Source organism: Antennarius striatus, chromosome 3 (assembly GCF_040054535.1).
Source record: "Antennarius striatus isolate MH-2024 chromosome 3, ASM4005453v1, whole genome shotgun sequence".
Classification (NCBI taxonomy): domain Eukaryota; kingdom Metazoa; phylum Chordata; class Actinopteri; order Lophiiformes; family Antennariidae; genus Antennarius; species Antennarius striatus.
This window is the reverse complement of record NC_090778.1, coordinates 20263068-20278248: the sequence shown is the minus strand read 5'-3', so window position 1 is coordinate 20278248 and position 15181 is coordinate 20263068. Positions and strand designations below refer to the sequence as shown.

General features: G+C 39.7%; 1 protein-coding gene across 3 annotated transcripts in view; it reads right to left on the bottom strand.

Moving 5' to 3' along the window:
- dock8 (dedicator of cytokinesis 8) overlaps nt 1-15181 on the bottom strand; it is a 47736-nt gene that overhangs the window by 13062 nt on the left and 19493 nt on the right. For 2 of the 3 annotated variants that reach the window (XM_068310145.1, XM_068310147.1), the window contains 28 exons: nt 13911-14060; nt 13577-13657; nt 13283-13442; nt 13058-13194; nt 12567-12660; nt 11656-11818; nt 10860-10977; nt 10408-10478; nt 10069-10213; nt 9791-9892; nt 9560-9655; nt 8980-9214; nt 8493-8657; nt 8201-8379; nt 7728-7820; nt 7178-7273; nt 6569-6718; nt 6211-6324; nt 5915-6070; nt 5586-5725; nt 5230-5393; nt 4520-4671; nt 3114-3296; nt 2781-2907; nt 1442-1529; nt 1202-1298; nt 515-649; nt 157-309 (listed from right to left, as the gene is read on the bottom strand). In XM_068310145.1, the coding sequence (XP_068166246.1) occupies nt 157-309; nt 515-649; nt 1202-1298; nt 1442-1529; nt 2781-2907; nt 3114-3296; nt 4520-4671; nt 5230-5393; nt 5586-5725; nt 5915-6070; nt 6211-6324; nt 6569-6718; nt 7178-7273; nt 7728-7820; nt 8201-8379; nt 8493-8657; nt 8980-9214; nt 9560-9655; nt 9791-9892; nt 10069-10213; nt 10408-10478; nt 10860-10977; nt 11656-11818; nt 12567-12660; nt 13058-13194; nt 13283-13442; nt 13577-13657; nt 13911-14060 (3744 nt within the window). The remainder of the gene's footprint in view (nt 1-156; nt 310-514; nt 650-1201; nt 1299-1441; nt 1530-2780; nt 2908-3113; nt 3297-4519; nt 4672-5229; nt 5394-5585; nt 5726-5914; nt 6071-6210; nt 6325-6568; nt 6719-7177; nt 7274-7727; nt 7821-8200; nt 8380-8492; nt 8658-8979; nt 9215-9559; nt 9656-9790; nt 9893-10068; nt 10214-10407; nt 10479-10859; nt 10978-11655; nt 11819-12566; nt 12661-13057; nt 13195-13282; nt 13443-13576; nt 13658-13910; nt 14061-15181) is intronic. The other variant, XM_068310146.1, reaches the window with a different exon arrangement.

Genomic DNA, 15181 nt, shown 5'->3' with positions numbered 1-15181 from the left:
CCTCAAATGGTGATTATAGATTAAAATTTCATGAATAACAACTTACAAACAATTCAACTTACGAACACCTTCGCGGAACTGTGTTTGTTTGTTAAGGACTACCTGTATATGCACAGGAGTGTGGTTTGTTTGTGAATGTACCTAAGGTTTGCTTACACTGGCATTGCTGTAGCTGTATCTCATGATGAGGTAGAGGGTGGCACAGGCCTGGCTCCTGTTCTCATCCACAGGGCTGCTGCAATACTGAAGCACCTTCTGGCACAGGTCTGCACACTGCTCGGCTTCCTCCTCAAACAACAAGTCCCCAAACTGCACACACACGCACACGCGCACACACACACACACACACACACACACACACAAACACGCACACACACACACACACACACACACACACACACACACACACACACACACACACATACAAACACACACACACACACCGTCAAATCAAGCCAGACACATCAGGAGGCACAGACAGAAGTAAACAAGAAATAATAAAATAAAAAAATACCTTGACAATAAGTGCTCTGAGTGTGCTGAAGGTATGAGAGAGGAATGTGGTGCTCTGGTTGCAGGAGAGTGAGTGGAGCAACACCTTCAACACTCCTCCAACTACGCTATCCTTACAATCGGCCAGTGGCACAGCCTGGATGGGAAAGATAGAAGATGGATTTAAAAGAATTACTAATTCATATCTTAAAATTTTAATACCTGTGGTATGCTAGGAAGTTAGTTAGTTGTCAGAAGTTTTAACTGCTGAGAAATTGCACTTAACAGCAATGAGTTGATTTAATATGAGTTGTACACAGATGTATGTAATTCAGCTATGATGTATGGGCTTCCATTAATAACATTTATACTTTTACCTCTGTGCTCTTTTTTTTTATGACAATGACAGTCAATGCTGTGGATTGGACAAGCTTTGTGCTTTAAAGCTTCTCTAAAGAATGCTGATTAATACCTTATAAGGTAAGCAGTTATTACAATTCATAATAATGAACAGACTTTTTTTAAATAGGACATCCTTGTGAAAGATAATCTGTTTTTGAATTAAATGCATCTCTGTATTTCCTAAGTATCAGGAAACCGTTACAATATAATGCAATCTAATATTAGATATCCAAACGTGGTAAAATGGTTGTGTTATCTTTCTGTTGTGTGTATTCTGTCTTAAATTTTCATAGTGTGTGACCTATACCTGTACAATGGTTTCCAGCAGGTCGAGCACTATAAGGTTACTCTCTGTAGCTAAGTTTCCACTTATCAAAGCCTCTTGGTCCAACTCTGCTTTAGTCCTGAAGGAAGGTGGTGAATACAATGGATGTTTAGTGAGGAAAAAGGCAAAATAAAGAAAGAGACGGAGCAGGACAAGCAGGAATACACTCATAACAAAAGTGAGAATTTTGAAAGCCAGATGAGAAATATGCAAGTGACTTACTTATCTTGTCTGTCATTGGTCTGTCTCCACTGAGTGAGATCTTTCCTCCAGCGAAGGTTTTCTCTCTGACCCAGAGTCCTATCCATTCCTGTAAGGGACACAAAGGGAGCTAGTGAGAAAATTGTTGGGTGCATTTATTTGACCACAGATAAAACATTAAACCAGTGATTGCAACAGGAAAACATTTTTTTTTTCAACTGAATTATTAATTTTGAACCAATGAAGGGGGATGAAAGTGAGAACATTTCTGTAACTTATATCAATTTAGAGCGAAACTATTGATAGGAAAAACAAATACTTACAAATACATACTTAACAAATACAAATACATACTTAAAATAAACAAACATGTTTCATGAAAGTTAATGTTATTTTGAATCACTCACTTTTTTAAAAAAATCATTTGCACTCGTTCTCGTAAGGAGGCTTCTGAGAAGATCAGTCTTCAGTTCAAGAATTGTTTTTCTAGATATAGGTTGTATTCTCGTGTAGGCTACAGCTCGCAGATGATACTTCTAGTTTGACAACAGAAGTTGACAAGTTCTGTCAACTTCTGCACTGCCTTCCTCTTTAATTCATTCTGGTGAAGTTGCTCTGAATACAGTATCTTAAGTGACAGGCTACGAGCATTCTCATTGGTCTAAATTCTTCCATATTCATCCAGTCACCTATATCCTGAGAAAAGCTAAAATTATTAAATTTACCCATTTGCAGTAAATGCATGTTGAAATTGAGTTGACACAGGATGATTTACAATGACAACAAAAACAAGGTACCTAAGCACCCCTACCCCCCAATTTTTTTTTTTAGATATTTCACAGAATTGATCGATTTGAATTAAAATTAGTGAAAATCCAATGACCAGTGGAAAATTTTAAAATATGTTAACTGTCAAAGGAATCAAAACAAATCAATCTAAAAGATGAATCAACATTATGTTTGAAAACAAAAGGTTTATTACAGAGCATGAAGCAACTGTGTAAAATTTTTTGATGCATATTAAGCAGTTATAATAATTTATATTTACTATATAAATACTGTGGACACCCACATTTGAGATGCAACCTAATATAGAACGCGTTGAAGTACAAAATCCCTTCTATCAGGACTACTAGGAAGACTGACAGTGCCAAAGCACACAGACTGTGTAAACTCAGATTGGCTCTTGCAGTGACTTGCTGACCTCACACTTAGATAACATTTTGGAAATTGGTATGTTCACTAGTTTTGGAGGTAGTTCCTGTTCACAACTTTGACTTACTGCTGAAAAAGCTGATAAAAAATTTGACAGACAAGCCATTCCAAAAGGCACTCCTAAATGCGAGAGGAGATACACTACCTCCAACTCGTTTCATCATTTCCCCACGGGCCCCCATTCCCCTAAGCAGCGCTTCTTCCAGCTGTAGCTTGGCCTGATGAGACTTCTGTAAGGCCTGGGTGCTCACTTTGTCAGTGCTCTGCTTACCCTACAAGCACAAGTAAATATTTACAGGGTACAAAAAAGAAAAGGATGTACTGTTTTAGATTTTGCTATGAAATATTCCGCATTTATTGTGTGATAAACACATATGCAAACAAGGTAAATGCATAGACATACGATAAATTCAAATAACTGGTTCAGCTGCAATGATGCAGAACGATAGAAAACGAGGAAACCCATGGGCATACTGACCCTGTACTCAAAGCAGGACACACAGATAGTGAGGAGCTCCAGCAGCTTATTGAGTTGAGAGGGAGGCATATCTGCAGTCCAACGCTGAACCAGGCCCCTGTCAGCATTCTTCATCACCCACAGGAAACACACCAATAGGTGGCGACTGGTATCTGCTGCCAGGGTAGCTATAGATTTACCATGCTGGGATGAGGAAAAAAGGGAAATAGATAGATATATGTAGAATAATATCTTACAATGTGGTCCCACAAATGAGAAACAAGCCCCTGCACTCAGAATCATACAGATAAAGATGGCCAGACATGTATTTGCTACACATTATATAAACCAGGATTCTGACACAATTGTGTATGTTCTTTGTATAGTATATTTAATGAATATCTTATAACAGTCAGGTGTAAGCTTTGATTCAAAATACCTCATGGCAGAAAGAGCTTTTGTCATACCAGTGGTAGCATGTAGCTATACGTATTGTATAAAATTCAGTGAGAGTGTATTCAACAAACACACAGCACGTCATTTACAAGATTTTTCACACAGGCTTTGGGGAACTGCAGTGCTCTGCCCCATCTTAATAGGTATTAAATGTAGTGCACATTCATTTACAGTCATTTGTGAATTGATGAATCACTACCATAGAAGGCTACTGCTGCTTCACTGTGTGGCAGCTTTGATAAATGGAGCCATTAACCTCCCAGTGCTCTAGGTGTCCCACCTAAAACCTGGTTTCCAGGTCTCTGTTTCACAGCCGGGCTGAGTGAAGCTCACCAGACCCAACATTGAGTATTTGAAGCATTTAATCAAAACCAGGACATGTTTATTTGAAAATAAGCGTCAGGTTAAAAATCATTCCTGTTGCTTGGGGTAAAAGATTCCAACATTGTTTGGAGGAGAAGCACCCCAGCTGCCTTGTTTGGATTTTTGATGGATACCAGGCTAACGGCTCAGTTTTGCGACGATCAGCTTTTTCTCGGCTGTATTTCATGTCGTAACATACTAGGAACTGATTCATGTCTTTAAAAAAATAAAACAGAGAAAGAGAACAGCAGTGTTCAGTTTTAGTGCCTGTGTTGTTGCAGTAGCCACACTTGATGGATGTGTTTGTCAGAGAAGACGGCCCTGTTCACTTATGATGGCAATGCCTGCCCATAAACCATCCCTTGCAGACATGTGTGTGTGTTTGCGTGTGTGTGATTTTTCAGGATGGATGAAATGTGTGTGTGACTCTGACAGCTAATCAATCTATCTCAGTGCAGCTCACCTGTTAGGAAGCAGGCACGCACGCGCGCGCACACGCACACACACACACACACACACACACACACAATTTTGAAGTTTCAAAAACAATGACCACCATGCTATAGTCCCAATCATGTTAATGATAAGAAATTGTTTCTGGATTTTACCATGGATGCCATGGAAACAAGAACATTGCGTCCCAATGTGTTGAAGGGGTTCCCGGCAATCGCCATAGCAACAGACTGATTGATGGGTGGGACATTTTCAAGGTCATCTTCAGGTCCGCCTGTCTTGTTTTTCCCACCGCGGGTGTCAGAAACTATGAACACAAACGGCACTCAGACATGTTAAACTGGAGAGAATTGGAGCACACAGAATTAAATTACATCCCTAAAGGTGCCAAACTTTTTGACATAACGGCATTGTCATCTATATTAAAACTGGGAATTATCACTTACATATGCCTGCTCCGTATAATTCCTACTGTATGTATTACAAATCCAAATAAAATGAAAACTCAGCTCTTCAGCAAAAGCTAAACTAACAAGTCCATTGTGTCTTTAGTCTGAATCCAAAAATGTTTTAATAGATTGTGAATTAATCATCATATCAACTAATGGGAACTTTTTGCCTGTTCCAAACGTTTTTGCCAATTTATTGGGAGTTTTTTGCACAATTACAAACAATATTTTGATCATACGGTTCCATAATTCAAGTTTTGTGTGTTCATCTACCATAAATATCAGTCAATAATGTCGGCTCAGTCGATGTGAGAAATGACTAGATGAAATTAACACAATAAATGCAAAACTCGGGTCACTGAATGATTAATTTAAACTTATTTCCACAACCCTTGTATTTCAGGTGGATGAAATACCTGTGAAATCCAGATAGCTTGTGGAGTCAATGATAATTCCCACCAGGGGGAGGTAGAGAGAGGCCACCTTGGCTCCGACCTCTGTTTTGATGCAACGATGGTCGAGATCGTGGGAGCACAACAGGCTGTAGATGGCATTGATGGCCTTCCTCTGAACCTTTCCCCTGTGAGCACACACACTTTTTAAACATTTTACTTTATCCCCCAATTATATTACAAGTATCAAAGCAATTATCTGGTCAGTGATTTTCATTTTTGAATTCTGATGAAATTATAAATGGAAGGTAATGTCAATTACATCTATAACTTTATAAAGTTTATCCTAGGAATAACTAAGGTTTTCTGTGTTCCCCTACCCATCTGACTCCATGTCTAGGGCGGCGCTCAGCTCTGTCAGCAGCAGACCGGTGAGGTAGTGCTGCTGCTTAAATTCTTGAGAAAGCTCAAACAACCCCAGAATCCTTTGCTGCTCCTGGAAGCTACATGAGCCAGAGCTCTGAATAGAAAGATAGGATGAAGGGGTGAGAGACACAAAGAGAGCAATAGAAACCTGAGGCCAGATTTCTCCATTGAAGAAAGTACTTCTTTTAAAATGGTTTCCATCTAATCCCCTCAGTGACGCACTCTCACATGATGAAGCAATTGTCCTAATGACTAAATACCAAAAATACAGAAGTATGCGGACCTGTGAGGAGATAGAGGGACATGGAGAGGCAGGAGCAGAAGCAGGACTGCTGAAGAAGAGACTCAGGTTGAGGTAGTGCTCGTGACTGCACAAGATTCGCAGGAACTCCAGACGCATGCTGATCAACGTTGGCATCGACAGGCTCTTAGCTGTCATCTAGAAGACGAAGCAAAGAAATCAGTTAGTACACAATGGGACAAGCCTCTGCTTTAAACATCAAACAATAATGAGTGACACAAGAAATGATAAATCAGTGGATTTGAAAATGTTTCACTTTGCAGTCAGAATTAGTCTACCTGATTGCAGTAGTTTTTCACAAGTTGAAAGACAAATCCCCTGTCCATGAGAGACAGCAGGTCATAGAGGAAGAAAGCCAGGCTGATGTTGACTTTCTCTGCTTGCTCTACCTCCTAAAACAACAACAAACAAACAGTAATCAGTAAGCTGCACTGAGTGGATATTGCTGAGCATCTAGTTGTAAGAGCTGAGCTTTTGATGCCACAAAGGTAAATATAATTAGCACCTCTGTCTCCCTGTTGTTTGGAGAATACCAACAACAGGGAGAAAAGAAGGCACACTGACGCAGTGCTGACTTTTGGGTTTTGCCTCAGTTACTTTCATTTGAATGACATGTTGATGGAGAAGATTTATCACCTTATGTTGCTTGACAAGAATAGTCCCAATCTCAGCTGTGACGACAGAGACAATGGTGGCGATGTCATCCTTATATCGGTCAGAGAATCGGCTTCTTCGGGGGAAGTTGTTTTTGTCAAGAAGAGACACGTGCTGAGCCATGCTTTTAACCTGTTTACACAAACATCAACGTATACAGCACATTGAAAGCATGTTAATGGAAGCCTAGAATGATAAATATGCATGCAGTTAAACAATATGTCAGGTTGTTTCGATAGAAATGGTGACATGATAAGAGGAGGGAACTTCTATCATTTATCTTCATTTTTTATCCTCATTTTTCATTCTCCTCACAAAACTTGTTAGCACTGTGTGGTGAGACTGAAGGACAAAACGTTAATAGGTAAGGGATGAGAGTGAATGTGAGTGATGATACACTAAATGACTGTTAAACGGCTTCATAAAATGACAGACTATAATGGTTTTAAAATTCCTCTTGTACACCAAACAATTAAATAAAAATATATCTAGTAAGGTGAGTGTCCATGCCCTGTTTAGTGTGAGGTATTGTTATTACCATTTATAATTAACATCTAAAGCAACCCACGTTTGTCAATCAAAAACACTAACCAGCAACTCAAAGAAGAACCAGGCGTATTTGTAGGCATTTTCTCTGCATACTCCAGTGCTGACGACCATCTGGAGGGCCAGCTCCTCATGAAACTGCTGCGAGATACGAGATGCACAAATAGTAGTGGGAAACAGCCCTCTCTTTTATCGATCAAAAAAAAGAATGTTTTATGTTTATGAAGACATTCTGCATGTATTTTATTGACAGCCGTATGAATGAAGTTGAAGTACTGGCTCAGGAAAGAAAACACAGACCAAAAATCAAACAATCACTTTACTGGTTACCTCAGTGTTACACCTCCACCCTGTGGTTACCTGACAGAACTGGTGAATAGAAGCTCTGCTCAAAAAGCTGTAAGTTAGGAGGCTTAGAATCTTTGTACTGTTAAATACGTGCATGTGTAAACTACTGTATATCCTCTTTTGTTTTCCTGTATCTAGACATCTGGCTCTGCATGACTATACACTCAGTTTTATATAAATTATCAACAAGACTGCAGTCAGACTCAGAATCAGTCTCAAATCTGACATCATGCAGAACTTTTTTTACCTTTCTATTAGAGGGCCTTGTGCTTCCTGTGGGGTTCTGGTGGTTGCTTATGTCCACATAGGTGGACATGCGGCTGCCTGGATTGTTGTGGCCCTGGAGACAGACACACACAGGTTCCGTCTCATTAAACATGATGGATATATTCATTAGAGGGGGTGTCAAGTGGCCTATTACATTACCTAATGTACTGTGGGGATGAAGAAGAAATGACTGTTTTTCTGTATGTGCAAACATGCTGAGATATGTGTATGTGTGTGTGTTTGAGGCTGTGTTTGACAGTGTTCTAGGGTAGAAAATATTTCCTTTCAGGACAACTTTAGGAAAGGATTAGCAGTGCCTATACAGTATGTACCTGGAAAAGCTTGAAAAAATTACATTACCGTAATTTTAAAATTCACAGCAAACTAATATTTCATAAGGGGTGGCGTTATAACAGAAAGACTTGGGTATTCTCCTGGAAAACTTTTCAGTACCTTAAAAGTTAGAATGTTTTTGATTTCAAGGTCTTCAGCAGATGTGAGCGGACCAGGGATGTCAGGATTACTACTACTGCGGATTCTGGAATTGAGAAGCATGTTGCCGACTGTAGTAGCTGTTGCCCGCCCCATTGTGCGGTAACGGCTCTCTGCCGAAGGTATTATACTCCCTGTACCTGATTTAATTCATGCAAAAGAAGAACTCTTAAAATTACAGCAGCAAATATAATCAAAAAAGAAATGATGATCAGCGGAAATGAGCAATTTCAACTTCAAAATGTGTCGGTACCTGCATTCTGCATATCGTAAGGAGGATCGGGCAGACGAAACACCCAGTAAAGGTAGGTCGCTAAGAGGCTGTTCCTACCCTGCTGGTCCCTGATCAGCTCTTGACTGTTGTGAAGACTGTTGACAATAGACACCACCGATTCAAAAGCTATCTGAGCTAGATTGGCTGTAGGACACAGGAAAAAAAAAGGCTCATTAATCCATTCATCTATTATGTTGTCAAAGGCAATATTTCCTGCAGCAACTTTGATTCCAAATTAGTCATTTTAGTCATTTATTAGATAAATTTAAAATTTTCACTGCTTTTAAAACACGTATTTTGTGCTTTGAGCTGTCGGCATAAATAAGAATGCAGCGCACAGAAAATCAGCCAATCGCAAGGCTCATGTGGTACATGACACACAAAAAAGACAAATTTCCCAAAAATGTGTGAGAAGCCATTTCTCCACTGACTTCACTCTGTTACTTGAGTCAAGCTGCCTCCTTACCGGTCTGGCCTGCAATGACCATGGGCTGCATGATGAGGGTGAAGAGTTTATCTAGCACCAGGTGGAGGAAAAGTACCAGAGGCTCTAAACTGGAGGAGGACAGGGAGATGATGCTGAGCTTCAGCTCATGCTCCAGTTTGTTCTCTGGAATCTTCTCCTCTCTGACCCGTAATGGGAATGTAGCACCACCCTCCAGGGCATGGCAGAGTGTGAAGAATCGCTCCAGATGATTGTCCTGGTACAGAAAGAAAAAGATGAGTTCTTACCGATGTCTGTGTAGGTTCTCAGTCATCCAGGTCATGGTTATCCAAAAGCTGTTGAGGCGATCCACTGGATGTTAAGAAAGTTCTTGAAGACGTTTCGTCTCTCATCCAAGAGACTTCTTCAGTTCTGAAGAACGTCTTCAAGAACTTTCTTAACGTCCAGTGGATCGCCTCAACAGCTTTTGGATGAGTTCTTACCCTATCAAATGCTGAAAGAGAATCAGATGAAAAAGACAGGAATGCTGCAGCTAGGGTGCGTTGTTACAGCAGAGTGGGGACTTGTGTTGCGTACGTCTCAGACAAAGACAGGAACATACCTGTGTGTGAACAGATGACACTGCCTGGATCTCAAGGTTGAAAAGGCCTTTGTGACTCTCCATCCATTTGACTGGAGGGGACTGAAGAGGAAGTTTCTACACAAAACAGACACACGAACTATTATTGTCCGTCTTACTATCTATCTAGAATCTCTATGTATCTTAATGCATCTACAGCCCTCTCCTTTACATACAGTAGAATGATATGACATACATGGCAGATATTCATACCTCAGGTGTGTGCAGGGAATAGTTGTTGGGTAGTCGCTCCAAGGCGATGGGAAGACAGAACTGACCAATCTGCAGTCGGTCATTGTGCAGTATGGGCAGCCACTGGATGGATAGTGAACAGTAAACATGTGAGCGACGTGGAAGCAAACATCTGAAGAAGTTCTATGGGATTAACTAGGAAAGGATTTGTTTTTGCAGTGCTTAATGGCTATTGCTATCCTTCTTTTCTCATGTTTGCATTGAACAATATGGTTGAGCCATAAAGGACAAAAACTCACTGAGTAGCCAAAGAGCGTCTCACAGCTGCCGCTCTGGTTCTGTTTCTGCTGACAACTGATGTGGTAGAAGGTGAACAGCAGATGATGTCTCTCCGTCAGACGGGCTGGAAGAGCCAGCTTCACTTCCTCATAGAAGTCTGGGGACCTGAAAGATAAGGAAACAGGAGTAACAAAAGGGGAGAAACATGGTGAAAAATGGGAATGGGTGAGAACAAAGATAGAGGAGGGGGGGGGCAAGGGGGCAGTCAGGTAGAAGAAGAGTGAGATAATGTTGCTCAGGCCCTTTAAATGACAAAAATATGCTCACAAGTGGTAGAAAGATTAATATGGTGTACTTGCTTGTTATGGTAAGTAACAGATGTGTAGACTTCCTGTAAAAATTCAGGACCATTTGATTTCCCAAAAATGACCTGAGAATGGATGGAAAAGAATAAGATAAAAAAAACAAATTTATAAATTTCAAACAAATAATTAGAAATTATTTTTTTGTGTACTCTGGGAGCGACAGCTGTTCATCCATATAAATGACTTTGTGTTAATGTACCAGGTCCTAAAAATTGTCGAATCCACAAACCCTTGTTATAACCCTCGTTATATATCAAAAGGATTGGTTTTATTTGATTTATTTTTATGTGAAAAATTGTACTGTATACAGATGTTTATCAGATCTAGAGATACATACAAGAAACTCATCTGTCCTTGCATGTGCTAACTGATGTTAAAGTAAATTAGCTAAATGTCACCATGTTTGTATTGCTGTCAAATCACAGATTAAAAGCAGCAGCACTAACAGGCAGAGCGCTGGCTGCATCCTCTCCACTCATAAACTGGATTTTGATGGTGATGTTTCTTGCTGATGTGAGCCTGTTGACAAAGTTTAGCCTTTGGGGGTAGACGAAGAGCAGGTTCCTATACAGACATGGGGAGACAAAGTGGGTCAGGACAACTTCCTTTTCGATTAAAAAAAAAAAAAATCACAGACCTTTCTGGGCAGAAGATTATGCGATTCTACTTAACACCACTAGATGGCGATGTCTGTACAATAACGTTTCGTCATCGAGCATCCAGGTGACAGTCATGTCACAGAAAAGTTCAACAACCAGTAATTTACTATGGTTTAAATACAACTCTACAATTTATGAAACGATGAAAACCTGCACTACAGGGAGATGCTGCAAAGCATACAGAACAAATGCTCACAGAATGCCTGTATATTTTTAGCATGCAGGGAAGTTGTTATAGAGTAGTTAATATTTTCTTATCAGCAAAATTGAGTGACGACTTAAGCCTCTGCATATATAGGCTGCCTCCTTAATGTGACACGTCAGGAATTTCACAGGTAGCCCAGATAAACACAAGTATACAGTACTGATAAACATGTGTAAAACTCTTGAATGATGAGTACAAAATGACTTCTTTTGTTGCCTCTAGCCTTTCAGAGAAATACACTACTGCATTATCATTCTTTTTCAAAATATTTTCTTTCATCATTTGAGAAATGATGTTTGTTGAGTGGCTTTGGATGAAAAAAAAAATTCTCTACCAGGAAGTGAAAAGTGTGGGTGTGTTATCCTTTGGATGACATACCTGTAGATGTTGTGAGGGACATAAACCTCGCTGGAGGGGAACTCCAGAACCTCTTTGACTGGCCGAATGTTCTTCTCAGCCACAGGTATCATCGGAATGAGTTCTGTGGACAAACATCCCAATGGAGTGTCGTGGACTGGAGACATGTCCAGTTTGATGGAACCTAGAAGATACATGGCAAAAGAAATGTGGATTTACAATATGGAAGTATATCATTTGGTTTTTATATATTCTCTAAATGTTTCCCCAAATTTAATTTGGGACCAAAAAGTATCCCTCTATCCATTTCTATCTATATATCTATTTATGTCAAGCTATCTATATTTATACATCAATCTACTACATAAACAAAGACTGATCAGAACTTTGAAAGAATATACATGTAACTTTGTAAAATGCATTTTTTTATGATCTAGCCAAGACAGAAGGGAGAAGCTTAATCATGTTTTTTAGTACTCCTAATGTGCTAAATGTTCCTTTATACCTCATTTGTTTCTTTTGCTGAAAAATTAAAGCTTAAAAATTACTGTGGTTACATTTTACTGGATGTTATGTGCTGTACTATTTCTTGGGCGTGAGCAGTAGATTTCTTGAAAGATCATTTCGTTCCCTGCAATGTCATGCCAATGAGTAGAGTACAGCAACAGCCAAAAAAGAAAAAAGTTCGGCACAAGGCCTTCCTGTAAAACAATACCATTTTTACATTCCTTTTTTGGCCACAGATTTAAGTGGTCAGGTTCTCTGCAAAGATAGGCTGAAAGGTTGCTGGTTGCAACTTCATATTTACCAGACATGAATGTGATAACAATTTTCTCAACTGTGCAACAGAGGGGAAATTCCAGTGGATGCATTCCATCATTTAACAAAATGAAATGAAATTCTGTGAGTGTTTGGTTATGATGAAAAATGACCTGGTATTGTCTTGATTCTCCTCTGTGGAGCAGAAGTTTTCTTGATTTCAGACAAGAATTTGAGCAAGTCCTCATCACTTAAACGATCTCCCTCCTGAAATATATGGAAAGACACATGCACACACACATGCATGGACACACACACGGAAGTTAGTAACTGACATGACTTATTTTCTTTTTGCCCTGATGCCATTTACTCAAAAGCCAGTCCGACAGGAAGCACAAAAACCCTCCTAATATATCACATACACTGAAGCCTTCAAAGTGCATAAAGGAGACTGGTTCAATGAAGTCAGGATCTGACAAGCAATATATTGGTTGCATTTATCCTACATCATGGCTTTATGACAAAATTTACAAGAGCTGACGGGACATTTTAAGCTGACACTAATTTCAAGCGTCATTGTCAAGACACCTTACCTGGAATCTCAATAAACAATGCATTTTTGCAACGGCTAGTCTGTCTCTACATGCTTGAGTGACAGTCAGACCTGTTTAAAGATAGTGCTGATAGTGATGGTGGCTGGTTTGAAGGCGGAAATGTTGCAAAACTGATCATCAATGGTGTTGAAACGTTCAGAATTCCTCCGAGGAAGTTGCGCTCTCCGGTCAATGCTGCTCGATTTTCCTGGAAAACAAAAGGTCCAGAGGTCAAATGATGCACACACATCGCTGTGTCCAATCACAAGATATTACTTATTAGAACAAGCACACACCTTTTAAACTGTCGGAGTCTGTGACGTCACGGTCTAAAGTTGCAGTCGAGATGACTTCCATGATATTTACCGTTGCCCAGGCAAAGGGCATGCGATAGCGTCCTAGCCTCTGGCAGAATGTCTCTGCCTGACCCCGCAGCTTCTCAAGCTTGTCCTTGTTCTGAAAGATTAAAAGCAAGAATAAAATTTAAAAAATGAAATGCTAGAAACTTCCTGCAGGATCAGAAATCAGGTGCAGGCCAAATCTGCAGTATTCTCTCTGTGTGGTTACAGGGAGTTGTTGTGCCTTGTTACCTTTGCAGAATCACATTCCCTTAATGTGATGTAGGGGTCAGCACAGTCACTGATCTCTCCTTGCTGAAGAACCTTTTCAATCTAAAACACAGACAAGGAGTACATGCACATCATAACCAGAATTAAGAAATTTTCCCACTGAGGGACTAAAAAAGGACTTTCTGAAAACAAAAATCTAGTTTTCCTGGAAAAGTACAATATAAAAAATCTTTACAACAGAAGTGACGACTGTAAAACAGAACTGCAACTGATTTCAATGTACATGAAACTGATCTTATTGCTTCTGCAGCTTACTGTCTTTAGCAATTTCTTAGGTGTTTTATGTCAGTATTACCTTGATGACCAGATAGATGTCTGTAGATGGATATGTGACGGAGAAGATGCCTGATCTGGCCAGGCTGGATTGATCCACATGCGAAGTGTGTCTTTTCAAGAAGTTTTTAAACTGTTCTGAGTTCAGATCACAGCAGAAGTTTTCTGATATCTGAAGTGAAGCAAGGATACAAAATTAAATTTTTAGGAAAAAACAGATCTTCATTTTCCATTTATAAATAACACAATCACATCAAATTTAGGGAGAAATAAAATGTTTAATGTCAGGTACAAGTTTTCTCTAAAATGTTCTAATACACATCAAGTCCTGAACTATGGAGATATGTCACGTTATAATGCATTCATAATGCGTTAGAACTACACTCATAAACAAACAATGCTTTCTTGTGCGCTTGCAGCAACATCAGCAATTTTAAATGCATTACAAGCCCCAACAGGATACCAAAAATTGTTCGTTTAATATCATCCGTTTGTCCACTCCATGCTTTCTCTGCTCGCCCAGATGATGGCCTCGGGCTAGGAACACAGCCATATGTTCTGGTCTAGCCTGGTCTGCTCAGTGTCATAAGATCCTAATCATTGCAAAGCCATTAACTTCTCCTGCATTCTGTTCATCCCATAGAGACATCCGTAACGCCGACCACACCAAAGCAGATTGCAGCCAGATTTAGCTGTTTTGTTAACTGGAATTTTCAAGACAGCAACTGTGATCAGATTACAGACTTAGAACAGCTTTCTAAAGTGATCATTTGTGGTTTATTTTAGAGGTTATTTGCTTAGCAGTGGTCTAAGAAGCTAGAAATCTAAAGTTGTGTGTTGATGTCATGATGGAAATGACTCTGTTAACTTTAGCATGAAGTTCACGTACTGCCAAGTTCTCAGCAGACTGAAGCAGAGGAGTCCACCTCTGACAAATGACGGAAATCACTTCTCAATAATCCAAAGCAGCTGGCTTCAACAGAATCTGAAGCTTTGTTCTATCATTGAACAGAACAGACTTGTCAAAGTTAACATTCAGTTGAGACTGTTTTTTTGAAGAATGTTGAAGACGTCTTCAGTAAAATGTGTTTGTAAGACCACAGCTGCTACATATCTGACTATCAAACATTGTTTAAATTGATCTTATTCCTAATGACACATACACTTGTGACCACTCTGTAGTGGCCAAGTATGTAACTGTCTCGCAATATTTTGTGAAATTTGAAAAAGAAAAAGTTTGTTTGACAAATCTTGTGATTTCCTTGGACAGCAGCCATCTCCTGCTGCGCCGCC